This window comes from Cetorhinus maximus, chromosome 7, assembly GCF_964194155.1.
Source record: "Cetorhinus maximus chromosome 7, sCetMax3.hap1.1, whole genome shotgun sequence".
Taxonomy (NCBI): Eukaryota; Metazoa; Chordata; class Chondrichthyes; order Lamniformes; family Cetorhinidae; genus Cetorhinus; species Cetorhinus maximus.
In genome coordinates, this window is record NC_135885.1 from 108963947 (window position 1) to 108979873 (window position 15927).

At 43.9% G+C, this 15927-nt stretch overlaps 1 protein-coding gene across 1 annotated transcript in view; it reads right to left on the minus strand.

Annotated features, from left to right (window-relative positions):
- bcl9 (BCL9 transcription coactivator) overlaps positions 1-15927 on the minus strand; it is a 478755-nt gene that overhangs the window by 126885 nt on the left and 335943 nt on the right. The window contains exon 7 of the mRNA XM_078545908.1: positions 13818-13926. Within this exon, the coding sequence (XP_078402034.1) occupies positions 13818-13926 (109 nt within the window). The remainder of the gene's footprint in view (positions 1-13817; positions 13927-15927) is intronic.

Sequence of the window (15927 nt, forward strand, 5' to 3'; positions counted from 1 at the left end):
TTGTCACTTTTACATAGAAACATAGGACTTAGGATCAGGAGTAGGCCATTTGGCCCTTCAAGCCTGCTCCGCCATTTAATAAGATCATGGCTGATCTGCTTGTGGTCTCATCTCCACTTTCCTGTCTGCCCCCATAATCCTTGACTCCCTTGTCATTCAAAAATCTATCCAACTCAGTCTTGAATAAATTCAATGACCCTGCCTCCACTAGCTCCTGGGTAAGGGAATTCCACATTCTGAGAGAAAAAAAATCCCCTCATCTCCATCTTAAAAGGGAGCTCTCTTATTTTTAAACAGTGTCCCCTAGTTCTCCTCTCCTCGACAAGAGGAAACAACCACCCAGCACCTACCCTATCAATTTCACTCAGGATCTTATATGTTTCTAAACTGCAATGGGTATAGGCCCAACCTGCTTTCTTCCTCACTATCAACAGGCAATGTTTTTTATCATCTGCAAACTTCTTAATCATGTACCTTGCATTTAAGTCTAAAGCTTTGATATGTACCACAAAAAGCAAAAAGCCTAATACAAAGCATTGCAGAACACCACTGAAAACACATGTCCAGTCACAAAAACACCTATTGACCATTATTTTTTGCTTCCTCCCATTGGTCTAATTTTGGATCCCACACACCACTTTCCCATGCATCCCATGCTGATTCTAATTGGATGGGAAACCCGGAGATGAAATGTTAACCAAGAGCCTGTATTAAATAGCCACTGACAGATGCATTTCACACATTTCTGGCTTTTCCACACACTATCAGGCTCCCAACCCATGATCCACCATTCCCAGCATTCCTGTACATTAGAATTCAACCCATAGAGTACACAGCAGAGAATCAGGCTATTTGGTCCAACTGGTCTATACCAGTGTTTTTGATCCACACAAACCTCCTCCCATCTCTGTTCATCTAAGTCTATCAGCATATCCTTTTACTCCTTTTTTGTCTAACTGGTGCCTTCCTAAGTGATTATTAATAATGTCTGTCAGAATTTTTCCCAATAATTTGCCAACCACCAAGGTTAGGCTAACTGGCCTGAATTATTTGATCTATCCTCCTCCCTTTTCAAACAATGGTACAAATTCAGCAGTCCTCCAGTCATCTCCTGTAGTCAGAAAGGACTGGAAAGTGATGGTCAGATCCTAACCTATTTCCTCCCTTGCTTCTCTTAGAACCCTGAGACAGTGGTGTAGTGGCCCAAGCTAATGTACTAGGCACAGGTTACAATCCCACCATGGCAGCTGTTGGAATTTAAATTCAATTAATTAATAAAAACCAGGAATTAAAAGCTAGTCTCAGCAATGGTACAGGGAGGTCAAAAAGAAAGAAAAAAATAGATAACCACATAACATTGATTAGAGCACTGGAAATGACAATGCCAAGCCCTGCCTTGTTGACCTTGCAAAGCCTTCCTTACTAACATCCGGAGGCTTGTGCCAAAATTGGGAGAGCTGTCCCACAGGTTGGTCAAGCAACACCTGACATAGTTAAAAACAAAAACAGAAATACCTGGAAAAACTCAGCAGGTCTGGCAGCATCGGCGGAGAAGAGCAAAGTTGACGTTTCGAGTCCTCATGACCCTTCAACAGAACTAAGTAGAAATAGGAAAGGGGTGAAGGGTCATGAGGACTCGAAACGTCAACTTTGCTCTTCTCCGCCGATGCTGCCAGACCTGCTGAGTTTTTCCAGGTATTTCTGTTTTTGTTTTGGATTTCCAGCATCCGCAGTTTTTTGTTTTTACCTGACATAGTTACACTCACTGAATCATACCTTACAGCCAATGTCCCAGATACCTCGATCAACAAATCAGGATATGTCCTGTCTGACTGGCAGGAGAGACCCACTAAAGGTGGCAACACTAAACAGTTGACAGGGGTGTAAACAGTTGGCAGGCAATAGCCCAAGGAGTCCTCTACATTGACCCCAGATCCCAGGAATTCTCAAGCCATCAAGTCAAACAGGGCATGGAGACCACTTGCTGATTTCTACCTACCACCCTCCCGTAGCTGATGAATCAGTGTTCTAATACTTGGAAGAATCAGTGAGGGTAGCAAGGGCACAAAATATACTCTGTGGAGGACTTCAATGCCCATCATCAACAGTGGTCTGATAGACACCACTGATAAAGCTGGCTGAGTCCTAAAGAACATATCTGCCAGGCACGGCCTGCAGCAGGTGGTGAGGGAATGAACAAGAGGGAAAATCCTGCTCAATCTTGATCTCACCAATCTACCTGTTGCAAATGAAACTGCTAAGTTTGTATTGGTAGGAATAAACACTGCAAAATCCTTGTGGAGACAAAGTGCTGCCTTCACCCATGAGCATGGTATCCATTGTGTTGTGTGGCACTACCGCCATGCTAAATGGGATAGATTCAGAACAAATCTAGCAGCTCAAAATTGGGCATCCATGAGGCGCTGTGGGCCATCAGCAGGAACAGAAATGTATTCAACCACAATCTGTAACCTCATAGCCTGGCATATCCCTCACCATCAAGTCAGGGCATCAACCCGGGTTCAATAAGGAGTGCAGGAGAGCATGCTAGGAGCAGCACCAGGCGAAAAAAGAAGAGGTGCCAACCTGGTGAAGCCACAACACAGGACTACATGCATGCCATATAATGGAAGCAGCATTCAATATACAGAGCTAAGTGACCCTACAAACAATGGATTAGATCTAAGCTCTGCAGTCCTGCCTCAAACCCTGAATGGTGGTGGATAATTAAACAACTAACAGAAGGAGGAAGCTCCACAAATATCTCCAACCTCAATGATGGAGGAGCACTGCAAAAGATAAAAGCATTTGCAGCCATCTTCAATCAGAAGTGCCGAGTGGATGATTCATGTCAGTTTCCTCCTGAGGTCCCCAGCATCACAGATGCCAGTCTTCTGCCAATTTGATTCACTAGGATGATATCAAGAATCAGCTGAAGACACTAAATGCACCAAAGACTATGGGCCCTGACAACATCCCAGTAATGTTGAAAGCTTGTGACCTAGAGCCCACTACGCCCCTAGCCAAGCTGTTCCAGTACAGCTACAGCACTGGCATCTAACTGTCAATAGGAAAAAGTGTCCAGGTGTTTTCTGTCCACAAAAAGCAGGATAAATCCAACCCAGCCAACCCAACCGCTCCATTAGGCTGCTGACAAAGTTTTGGAAGGTTTAGTCGAGAGTGCTATCAAGCGGCACCAACTCAGCAATAACTTGCTTATCAATGCTCAGTTCAGGGTAGCTCCAGGGCCACTTGACTCCTGACCTTATTGCAGACATGGTCCAAACATGGACAAAAGAACTGAACACAAGAGACTGTTCTTGACATCAATGCAGCATTTGGCTGAGTGGAGCATCAAAGAGTCCTAGCAAAATTAATCTCAGTGGGAATCGAGGGAAAACTCCTTGTTGCCAGGGTCCAGAATGTCACTGAACGGCTGCAGGGCATCTTGAAGGGGGAGGGTGATAAGGCAGAGGCCATGATACATGCTGGTACCAATGACATAGGTAGAAAGAGGGATGAGGTCTTGCATCAAGAATTCAGGGAGTTAGGCAGTAGATTAAAAAGCAAGACTCTCGGGTTGTAATCTCTGGATTACTCCCAGTGCCACGTGCTAGTGAGCTCAGAATAGGAGAATAGCACAGATGGATATGTGGCTTAACAGTTGGTGCAGGAGGGAAGGATTTAGATTCCTGGATCACTGGGACCGTTTCTGGGGAAGGTGGGACCTGTACAAGCGGGACAGTCTACATCTGAACCAGAGCGGGACTAACATCCTTGCGGGTGGGTTTGCTAGTCCTGTTGGTAGGAGTTTAAATTAATTTGGCAGGGGGAGCGGACACAGAATGTTAGCAGAATAGGGGCACATCATAATACAGTAAAACAATCAAGTCAGAGGGAGTACAGCTGCATTAAGTTTCAAGGGAGTGAAGCAAGGCTGGATGGCCTCTACTTTAATGCCAGGAGTATTACAGGTAAAACGGATGAGTTAAGGGTGAGGATTGACACGTGGAATTGTAATACAGTAGCCATCACTGACACGTGGTTGAGGGAGGAGCAGGATTGGCAGCTCAACATTCCGGGATATAGAATCTTCAGGTGAGACAGGGGAGGGGGTAAAAGAGGAGGAGGCATTGCATTATTAGTTAAGGAGTCAGTGACTGCAGTAAAGAGAGATGATATCTTGGAGGGGACATCGAATGAAGCTTTATGGGTAGAGCTTAGGAATGAAAAAGGGGCAGCCACATTGTTAGGTGTTTTTATAGACCCCCAGATAGTCAGCGGGAAATTGAGGAGCAAATATGTGCACAATTTGTGGAGATGTGTAAAAACAATAACAATAGGGCAATTATATTAGGTGACTTCAACTGTCCCAACATTAATTGGGATAGACATAGTGTTAAGGGTTTGGATGGAGTGGATTTATTGAAATGTGTACAGGAGAATTTTTTAGGTCAATATGGGTCCAACAAGGGACGGTGCATTGCTGGACCTAATTCTGGGGAATGAAGCCGGACAGGTGGCTGAGGTGGTGGTGGGCAAGCATTTCAGTGATAGCGACCACAACATTGGACAATTTAAGCTTGTTATGGACAAAGAAATAGACAAGTTGCAAAAAAATGTTTTGGATTGGAGAAGAGCGGATTTTCGTAAAGTAAGGCAGGATCTGGCCAAGGTAGACTGGGAACAATGATTTGCAGGGAAATCTACAGAGGAGCAGTGGGGGCGTTCAAAAAGGAAATGGGGAGGGTACAGGTTCAACATGTTCCCTCTAGGGTGATAGGAAGGAGTAACAAGCCCAGAGAACCATGGATGACCGAGATATTCAGGATACGATGAGAAGGAAAAGAGAGAATATTCGCAGGTGCAAGGGGAGCAAATCAGCGGAGGCATTTTTGGAGTGAGAAAGTGCAGGGTGGAGCTTGAGAAAGCAATTAGGAGAGCAAAGAGGGGATATGAGAAAGCTCTGGCTGGTAAAAGTAGGGAAAATTCCAAGATATTCTCTAAGTATATCAATGGGGAGAGGATAACCAGGGAAAGAGTAGGGCCCATAAGGGACCAAGGGGGCAATCTATGGGTGGAGCCAGAGGTCTTCGGCAGAGTGTTGAATGCAAACTTCACATCCGTCTTCACCCAAGAGAATGGGGATGAAGGTATGGAACTCGGGGAGAGGTTCTTGAGCAAATTGATATAGGGAGTGACAAGGTATTGGGGGTGTTGGCAGGCTTAAAAGTGGACAAATCTCCAGGTCCGGATGATTTGTGTCCCAGACTGCTGAGGGAGGCAAGGGAAGAGATCGCAGGGACTCTGACCCAAATTTTTAATTCCTCTCTGGCCACAGGGGAGGTGCCAGAGGACTGGAGAACAGCTAATGTGGTTCCGCTATTTAAGAAGGGTTGTAGAGATAAGCCAGGGAACTACAGACCAGTGAGTCTCACGTCAGTGGTAGGGAAACTATTGGAGAAAATTCTGAAGGAGACAATCTATCTCCACTTGGAGAGGCAAGGTTTGATCAGGGATAGTCAGCATGGCTTTGTCAGAGGGAGGTCATGCCTAACAAATCTGATTGGATTTTTTGAGGAGGTGACCAGGTGTGTAGACGAGGGTAGTGCAGTTGATGTAGTTTATATAGATTTCAGCAAAGCCTTTGACAAGATCGCACATGGGAGACTTATAAAGAAGGCAAATGCACATGGGATACAGGGTAATTTGATAAAGTGGATTCAAAATTCGTTTAGTTGTAGGAGACAGAGGGTGATGACAGAAGGATGCTTTAGTGACTGGAAGCCGGTGTCCAGTGGCGTACCACAGGGATCTATGCTGGGTCCCCTATTATTCGTCATTTATACAAACGACATAGATGACTATGTGGGAGGTAGGATTAATAAGTTTGCGGATGACATAAGGATTGGGCGGGTGGTTAACAGTGAGGTTGAGTGTCTTGGGCTATGGGAAGATATAGACGGGATGGTCAAATGGGCAGATAAGTGGCAGGTGGAATTTAACCCTGAAAAATGTGAGGTGATACACTTTGGAAGGAGTAATTTGACAAGGAAGTATTCAATGAATGGCATGACACTAGGAAAGTTCTGAGGAACAAAGGGACCTTGGCGTCTGTGTCCATAGATCTCTGAAGGCAGAGGGGCATGTTAGTCGCGTGGCAAAAAAGGCATATGGGACACTTGCCTTTATCAATCGAGGCATAGATTACAAAAGTAGGGAGATCATGTTAGAGTTGTATAGAAACTTGGTGAGGCCACAGCTGGAGTACTGAGTGCAGTTCTGGTGGCCACATTATAGGAAGGATGTGATTGCACTGGAGGGGGTGCAGAGGAGATTCACCAGGATGTTGCTTGGGATGAAACATTTAAGTTATGAAGAAAGGTTGGATAGACTTGGGTTGTTTTCACTGGAGCAGAGAAGATTGAGGGGCGACCTGATCGAGCTGTACAAGATTATGAGGGGCATGGACAGGGTGGATAGAGAGCAGCTGTTCCCCATAGTTGAAGGGTCAGTCATGAGGGGATACAATTTCAAGGTGAGGGGTAGGAGGTTTAGGGGGGATGTGTGGAAAACTCTTTTTACCCAGAGGGTGGTGACGGTCTGGAATGCACTGCCTGGGAGGGTGGTGGAGGCGGGTTGCCTGACATCCTTTAAAAAGTACCTGGATGGGCACTTGGCATGTCATAACATTCAAGGCTATGGGCCAAGTGCTTGTAAATGGGATTAGGTTGGTAGGTCAGGTGTTTCTCACGTGTCGGTGCAGACCTGATGGGCCAAAGGGCCTCTTCTGTACTCTGTGATTCTGTGATTCTGTGATCCTGTGATTCTGTGACTGATATTGGTTCAAGAAAGTGGTTCATTACCTCCGTCTCAAAGGTAATTAGGGACAAGTAACAACGTTGGTCTTGCCATCAATGCTCACTTCCCATGAAAGAATGTAAAAAACATTTCATCCAGGCCTGCTGACTTACTTACTTTCAAATATGCTAAATCCATTATCATTACCTATTACACTGTTTACCCCGTCTAGTATTTCATGCACTTTGTTGTCAACAACAATTTTTGAATTGTCTGAATTGCCTCTTTTGTGAAGGCTGATATAAAATATTAATCGAGAACCATGCTGACATCTCCACATGCAAGTTCCCTTTTTGGTGTCTAACAAGTCTTACTCTTTCCTTAAGTTTTCCTTTTGCTCTTTATGTACCAATAAAACATCTTTGGCTTTCCTTAATTTTAGTCACCAATATTTTTCTCAACAGCACAGCAACAGATCATTCTTCCCAACTGGCCTATGCCAGTGTCAATGCTCCACACAACCCTCTGCCTGTCTTGTTTTTTGTTTCAATAATGCACACAAGCTGTCAACATTGTAGATGCACTAACTTTATTGATAACACATTTTCCTAACTTAGACAGGTATCTATAGAAACTAAATTCTATCAAGACAGGTTCCAACATGTGTTATCTGACCTTCAATCCCCAGGTCAGGTGACCCCCTATCTAGTACAGTGTACTGTATAGTATCTAATACTGGAGTCCACTACCACAATCAACTATTATCATCACATTTCCCTTTTTCAAAAAAAAAAAATTTTATACAACTCAAGTACACAGTCTCTTATCTAGTCTTTCTCACTCTTTTGATCAGTCTGTTTTGTCTTTTACTCATCTCTGTATCTTGTGTTTTTTTGCACAATTCTTCCATGTTCTGAACGGTGACAGAGATGATTTTGAAGGACAAGGGGCCTTCTCCAGCTCTGTGCCACTATCACCCCTTGGATAGTTTTCAGGACACTCAGGCTTTGTCTGGTTACCTGTTGCTTCACTGGTACATTCTGGTTTTTGATCTTCAGCTACACTTTCCGTTTCAGAACAAGGTTCCGTTTCATTTGCTTTCTGTAAGAATTTCTGGTTTCTCTGTACTGTTGCCTGTTTGGAGTCTGCACTACGTAAGACCTTGGTTCTCCTGTGATTCCTGTGACAACATCAGGATTCCAGATCCCTTCATGTTAAAACCTCACTGTCTCTCCCATGTTCAGGCAGAGGTCGGCCGCCTCGATCAAAGTACAGTTTCTGCTTCTGCTGTCTCAGTTTGAGCAGGTCCTGCATGCTGTAGCTCATTGGCTATTGAAATACAGTTGGGGCGCAGTTGAAAGCTTAGTTCATAGTCTTCTCCCCATCAGGAGCTGTGCTGGAGACGATCCAATGCCCTGTGATGGAATATTACTGAAATCCAGCAGAGCCAGGCAGGGGTCTCTCCTGTCCACCTTTGCCTTCTTCATCAGGTGTTTTAAGGTCTGCACAATACGCTCACCATTCCGTTGGATTGTGGATATTTGGGACTTGACGTAATGTGGCAAAACTTCCTGCGCAAAGATGTGAAACTCAGTGCCTGAAAATTATGGATCGTTATCTGAGATGACAATTCAGGTATGCAGTGGCGAGCAAAAGTTGATTTCACTTAATTTATTACAGTGATGCTCTTACTATCATTTCTCAGCAGCACAGACTCCAAAAAACATTGAGTAATAATCTACTGCTAGAAGGTACTCACTGATGTCAAATGTGAACAAGTCCACTCCAATTTCCTGCCTTGGCCTCTCTGGAATGCTGTATGGTTGAAGTGGTTCTTTTTGTTGCAATTTACTGTATTTTTGGCACACTGCACAAGCATTCACCATTTCCACAGTTTGTGCTCACATTCCAGGCCAATACATTACTTCTCAAGCTCTTCTCCTGCATGTTTCTATGCCGAGGTGACTTTCATGTACGCACTGCAGCATTTCTTTCCTCAGTGTTACAGGAATTATGATCATTTCTCCCTTGAAAAGTATTCCTTCTGCTACGTGAAATTCCTCACGAAAGTTCCAGTACTCTTGTACTCACGAAGGTTCCAGTACTCTTGTACTCACGAAGGTTCCAGTACTCTTGTACTCACGAAGGTTCCAGTACTCTTGTACTCACAAAGGTTCCAGTACTCTTGTACTCACAAAGGTTCCAGTACTCTTGTACTCACAAAGGTTCCAGTACTCTTGTACTCACAAAGGTTCCAGTACTATTGTACTCACGAAGGTTCCAGTACTATTGTATTCATGAAGGTTCCAGTACTCTTGTACTCACGAAGGTTCCAGTACTCTTGTACTCACGAAGGTTCCAGTACTATTGTACTCATGAAGGTTCCAGTACTATTGTACTCACGAAGGTTCCAGTACTCTTGTACAACAGAAGGAGTTCTACTCCAGTGTGTGGGCCATCCAGTTTGCAAAATCAGCTGCAGTTTCCTCAGAGTCATCGTTCTTGGTCACTTCCCTGATCTCATCCAGTTACAGCCACAGTTCTTTGTCAGCATGTGAACCTGTGCTTCCGTTTCTTTATCCTCTTCCTCTGTGATGGGTAGGTATGCGCGTGACAGAGTGTCTGCGATGTACTTCTGCAGATGCATTAGTAATCTTTGGATTCTGGGTGGTGCACAGTTCAGGGGCTTTTTAAGTATAGCTCCCAAAGGCTTATAGTCAGACTCTACCTCCATGTCTTTGCCATAGACAAACTGGTGGAAGCGTTCTAGGCCAAACACAATTGCCAGCATTTCTTTCTCTATTTGGGCATACCCGCTGCTGTGTTTCAGTCATTGCCTTTGAAGTGTATGCCACTGGTGCCTTATTTTGCAAGAGGACAGCTCCCAGGCCAGTCTTTGAAACATTCACTGAGACCTTGACTGGCTGTCTGACATCGTAACACTTTAACACTGGTGCCCGGTCAGTGTTCTCTTCAGACTGGTCAAAGCTTCCTGGTGACGTTATTCCCGGTGCCATTCCACATCATTTTGTAGAAGTTCTCTGAGAGGTGCTATCAGGTCTGACATGTTTGGAATGAATTTCCCAAGATTGGTCACCATTCCCAAAAACCTCTCCAAGTCTTTTTTAATATTCTGGGGTGGGATGTTAATGACTGCTTCAATTTTACTCGGGTCTGGCTTCAGTTCGTCACTTGTTAGCCCATGTCCCAAGTACTTGATTTCATGAAGTTCTATTTTTCACTTTTCCTTCATAAACTTGAGGTTCCTTTCTCTAGCTCTGTCCACCACCTGCCTCAGTCTGTGGTTGTGTTCTTCTCGTGAGGCTCCCCAGACCAGCACATCGTCAATACAGCTATCTACGCCCTCTAACCCTTCAAACAGCTGATTCATTGTTCTGTGGAACACCTCCGGAGCTGAATTAACACCAAAAGGTAAGCGTAAAAACCTGTATTGTCCGTATGGTGTGTTGAGGGTACAGAGATAGGAGCCGGTGGGGGGGCGGGAGATTCCTTGAACTGCCTCAGGGAGATCGGCTCAAATGTGAAAAGCTGTTTAAACAATAGAAAAAAATTCGCTGCCATGTCCCCTCATGTGACACTGTCACATGAGTTGGGACATGTCCATAACTTTTATTTTAAAATATTCTGAAATTTTTCAATCCCTCATGAAACCTCATCCTGCCCGTGGATGAGGTTTCATGCCTTTTCAGAAGCCCGCCTGGGCTCCTGGCCTGCCTGCCAACTTTAAGGTTGGATAGGCAGGTCTAATAAGGTTTTCAATTACTTTTTTAATTGCCTTAATAGACCATTGACAGGTCGGCGGCCACGTGGCCGACTCAGCTGCGCGCCTGCCGACCTGAAAATGTAAATGACATGGGGTGACGTCGGGACGCCTGCCCAACATCACCCTGTGTCATTTTATGCATCGGCGGCGAGCGGGCCCCCGCTCACCAACCGGAAGAAGCAGCCCCATGTCTTGTTTTTTGTTTCAATGATGCACACAGGCCGTCGACTTTGTAGCTGAGCTAACTTTATTGATAACTCATTTTCCTAACATACACACATATCTGCAGTAATTGAATTCTATCAAGACAGGTTCCAACATGTGTTATCTGACCTTCAATCCCCAGGTCAGGTGAACCCCCCCCCTATCTAGTACAGAGTACTATATAGTACCTAATACTTGAGTCCACTACCACAGTCAACTATAATCATCACATCACTCACCTCTCTTCATCTGACCCGATCAGCATATCCCCATATTCCTTTCTCCCTCATGTGCTTATCTAACTTTCCCTTAAATGCATCCATGCTATTGACCTCAACTATGATAAAAGCTTTTGATAGAATAGATAGCGAGCGTTTTTCAGCTTGTAAGAAATCTTGAAGCCTTCAATAAATCAAATAGGAAATTCAGAAGAAACTTCTTTAAACAGAGAGTGGCTACAATGTGGAACTCATTACCACAAGGAGAGGTGGAAGCGTTAGAAATTAGGGCCTTTAATGAACTGGTATTTTCTGCATAGTGGAGAATGCTGCTTTTATGACACTACTAATTCTCTCTCTCTGAAAAGATAATTTCTAAACAGGCAACAATTCTGAACAGTCTTTGGAAACATCAGGGTCACTTGGTTCAGGCTTCCATGTTGACAATCCTAAGTTGGCAGGATGGTGTCTTGCGTACCCCCTTATCTATGTAAGTGTTAGTGAAAGGGCCAGAAAATGACCCTCATCATGACATAAACTAAGAAGCTGACCTTAAAGAAGGTGACAATCAGCGGGAGAGGTGACCACCCTGACATTTTGGGTGCCTGCACTGTATCCATTGGTTGGAAGGATTTGAACAGTTGATTGACAGTGGGTAAGCTACCAGTACCCAGAAAAAGGGTATATTAACAAGTGCTCATAGACAGGGTGCAGTGCTGGTCAGCTAGCCACCTTCTTCAGATGGAAGATGGATCAAAAGAGGAGGAGAAAGAAGGCTGAGGGAAGAGTTCCCTAACACTTTGTCTAGAGGGCAGAATGCTGCTATTGGTATCTGTGATTGGTAAACTGCTCTCAACAGTTATGGGTCATATACTGTTCTGTGATTCTGAGACATTGGTTGGGCCAAAAAGTCTTTCTGTGCAGTATATTTCATGTAATTCCACATACTGCTTGTGGTAGCAAGTTCCACATTCTTACTATTCTTTGAGTAAGGAGGTATCTCCTGAATTTCTTTCAGATTTGTTGGTGACCGTCCTATATTTATGGTCCCTAGTTTTTGCCTTCCCAACAAGTGGAAACATCGGATGGGATTTTTGCTACATCATGGAGATTCTGTGGATTTTTTTAAATGATGGGTGGGAATTCAGGGCTGAGTTCAAACAGACCCCATTTCACTGTAGCAAGGGCCATAACCCACAATATGGGAGTCATGGATTTTTAGATTGGAAATAAATGCTTGTCAAGGGGAGATAAGGTATGTAGAACTGTTGAGCAATGAAGTTAATTAAATTCCCAATTCTTTAAAATTATAAAAACAGCCCACCATTTCAGTGAGAGGTAAAATAACTCAAGCTGTGAAGTTATTTAAAACTACAATCCTTTTAAAAATATAAAAGAATGCTCGTATCAGTTCTAGCAGTTACAATAGCTATTGGTTGACATTACCTTAAGGGCTAACATTATGTCATTATCAATGCTTGACTATTTCCCACAATTTATAATTATCTCAGCAGGGGGCCCTAAGTTCACAGTTTGATTGTCAGCTTAAAGAGGTTATTAATGTATTGCCTTTGATGTGAGTTTATGAATAAAAGCCTATTTGTTTTTATAAGGAATTAAGTACCTGAGGGGATTTTTAAAAATTGAATCTGCTTTCTTGAACTGAAGCCTTTTGTTAATAGAGTAAAGGCTGTAATAAATATTTAGACCTTCATTTTATTTTATCGCAACGTGGTTCCTGAGGTATGTCCATGTTGAATTAGTATGGAGTGTGTAAGGGTGCAGGGAGGTGGGGGGGCATGAGCTGGCATGAATTGTCATTAAGTTGGCATGGGGATGGCTGGGTAGCATGGGTTGGCATGGAGGTGGTATCAGGGGGGATGGGGGTGTGAGGGGTGAGGGCTAGAGAGTGTAAAATTTGAGGAAACAACTGGATGAACAACTGGCAGGCCATTTAAACAGCCCGCTTTGGCACTTTGCAGCCCCTGTGGCCACCTCCGATCTATGGCCTGTGGTAGCATGGGCTGTGTCTTCTCATTAAATTTGAATTCATCTTTTCCTTTGTTACATCTATTATTTTATCTTTTTCAAGCTGCAGGGAGTGGGGGAGCACAGAATAGAGCCGTATAATCAATTTCAGTTTTTGAGTAAAGGGGGCAGACATTGAAGGTGAGTTTAAAAGGAATATGCAGAAACACAGGGCAGAGATGTGAAGTCATAAAGTATGGCACATGGATCACCAGTAAATTTACCCAGTTTGAAGTTCAAGAGTGGATTCAGTGCCAGAACCAACACTTTTTTTTAACTTTGGAGCTAATTAAATAAGTTGAACAGTCAATAACAAGCTACTTCTAACAGACTTTGCAATCAAAAATGGGGGAGCCATCAAATGCAGTTTAGGTTAACGGGGTATATTTTTAAAAATTATTTCACTGGATGTGGGTGTCACTGGCTAGGCCAGCGTATTTCGTGCCCATCCCTAATTGCCCTTAGACACAAGGGTAGGTTTTGTGAAATCTCCATGCACAAGCATGTTGGAAAAACATGAAAATTATTATGAAACATGTTGGTTGTATTCAAAGCAGAGATTAGTTGCAAAGTGTTTATGTCTGTTCTCTGGCTATAACTATCAGGCCAGAGAACCCAAGTGAAGTACTGATAGCATGATGCCATCAAATTAGTGAGACCAAATAGATCTCTGGGGCTACCTTCAAAACTTCACGAGAGACAAGTAGCCTTGCAAGCTTTAACCTGTTAGGAGGATACAGTTTACTCAGGTGGAGAGATAGAATCATAGAAATGTTGCTTACCAGACTGTTCCTTAGTGGACTATCCTTCTCTGTCCTTGTATTTGAAATATTCTGCATATGGAAGACAAGAATAGATTCTGCTTCTCCCTTCAGGACAGCTTCTGCAGCCCTACCATTAAAAAAAAAATCCCCTTACAATTAGGAACACAGCACTCACATTTAAAAAAAACTGCTTAGAAAATAAATTGGAGGTGATCTCTTACTGCAGATTGAAGGCTAAACCAGTTATGGTCCTGAAGGGGCAGCTGCAGCATTTTATCATTTAAACAAGAATTATTGCCAAATTACATCTGGGAAAATGTGTTGATCTAAGATTGTTTGTCCATGGAGCATTTCACATAAACTGGTAATTACGATTGTCTCCTGTCCAGGGTTTAGATTAGTATTGTTTTTTAGTTACTCCACAACTATGATTCTAATTCATGGAATTGGAGAATCAAAGGCAACTGCTGCCTACATGTGAAAGCTAGATGTCTTAAAGCAATTAAACCTATGCACTCAGCATTGTGATTGTTGATCACTTTATCAGCTTTATTCAAAGCCAAAATCTATAACAAATCAATTTAACAAAGCAGTTTAACCATTAAACAAAGCTGGTTGTGTGAAATGCGAAGTAAAAACAAAAAATTCAAGAAATACTCAGCAGGTCTGGCAACATTTGTCAATAGAAACAGAGTTAACCTTACAGGTTAATGATCTTTTGGCAAAACTGGAAAAACTTAGAGGGGAGGCGGTGGTGTTGTGGTATTGTCACATTGTCACTGGACTGGTAATCCAAATGGTGGAATTCAAATTCAATAAAAATCTGGAATTTAAAAGGCTAACAATGACCATGAAACCATTGTTATAGAAACCCATCTGGTTCACTAATGACCGTTTAGGGAACATCTCACCTACAAGTGACTCCACATCGACAGCAATATGGTTGACTCTTAAATGGCCTAGCAAATCACTCAGTTGCATCCAACTGCTAAAAAGTCGATAAGTCAAAAAGGAATGAAACAGGACGGGCCATCCAGCATTGACGTAGGCACTGGAAACGACAACAGCAAATCCAGCCCTTTTGACCTTGCAAAGTTCTCCCTGCTAACATCTGGGAGACTTGTCTCATAGACTAGTCAAGCAACAGCCTGACATTGTCCCTACAGATTACGTCCCAGACACTAGCATCACCATGTCCCACCAACGGAACAAGCATCACCGTGTCCCACCGGCAGACCCAGCAGAGGTGGTGGCACAGTGGTATACGGTCGGGAGGGAGTTGCCCTGGGAGTCCTCAACATGACTGTGGACCCCATGAATTCTCATTGCATCAGGTCAAACATGGGCAAGGAAACCTCCTGCTGATTGCCACGCACTACCGCCCCCCACGGCCAACCACCGCCCCCACCCAGCCCCCCCACCCCCCTTGCTGATGAATCAGTACTCCTCCATGTTGAACACCACTTGGAGGAAGCTCTGAAGGTGGCACAGAATGAAGTCTAGGTGGCAGACATCATTGTCCATCACCAAGAGTGGCCCAGTAGCAATACCACAGGTTGAGCTAGCTAGCCGAGTCCTGATGAACATAGTAGGTGGTGAGGGAACCAACAATAGGAAGAAACCTACTTGATCTCATCCTCACTAATCTGCCTGCCGCAGATGCATCTGTCCATGACAGCATCAGTAGGAGTGGCCACCACACAGTTCTTGCGGAGACGAAGTCCTGTCTTCACATTCAGGATACCCTCCATCATGTTGTGTGGCACTACCACCACGCTAAATGGGATAGATTTCGAAGAGATCTAGCAACTCAAGATTGGGAAACCATAAGGCTTTGTGATGGACAGCGCCAAGTGATTCCACAACCAATGGATCAGACCTAAGCTCTGCAGTTCTGCCACACCCAATCGTGAAAGGTGGTGGACAACTAAACAACTCACTGGAGGAGGTGGCTGCACAAATATCCCCATCCTCAAGGTAGGAGGAGACCAGCACATCAGTGCGAAAGATAAGGCTGAAGCATTCGCAACAATCTTCAGCTAGAAGTGCTGAGTGGATTATCCATCTCAGCCTCCTTTGGAGGTCCCCAGCATCACAGATGTCAGTCTTCAGCCAATTCAGTTCACTC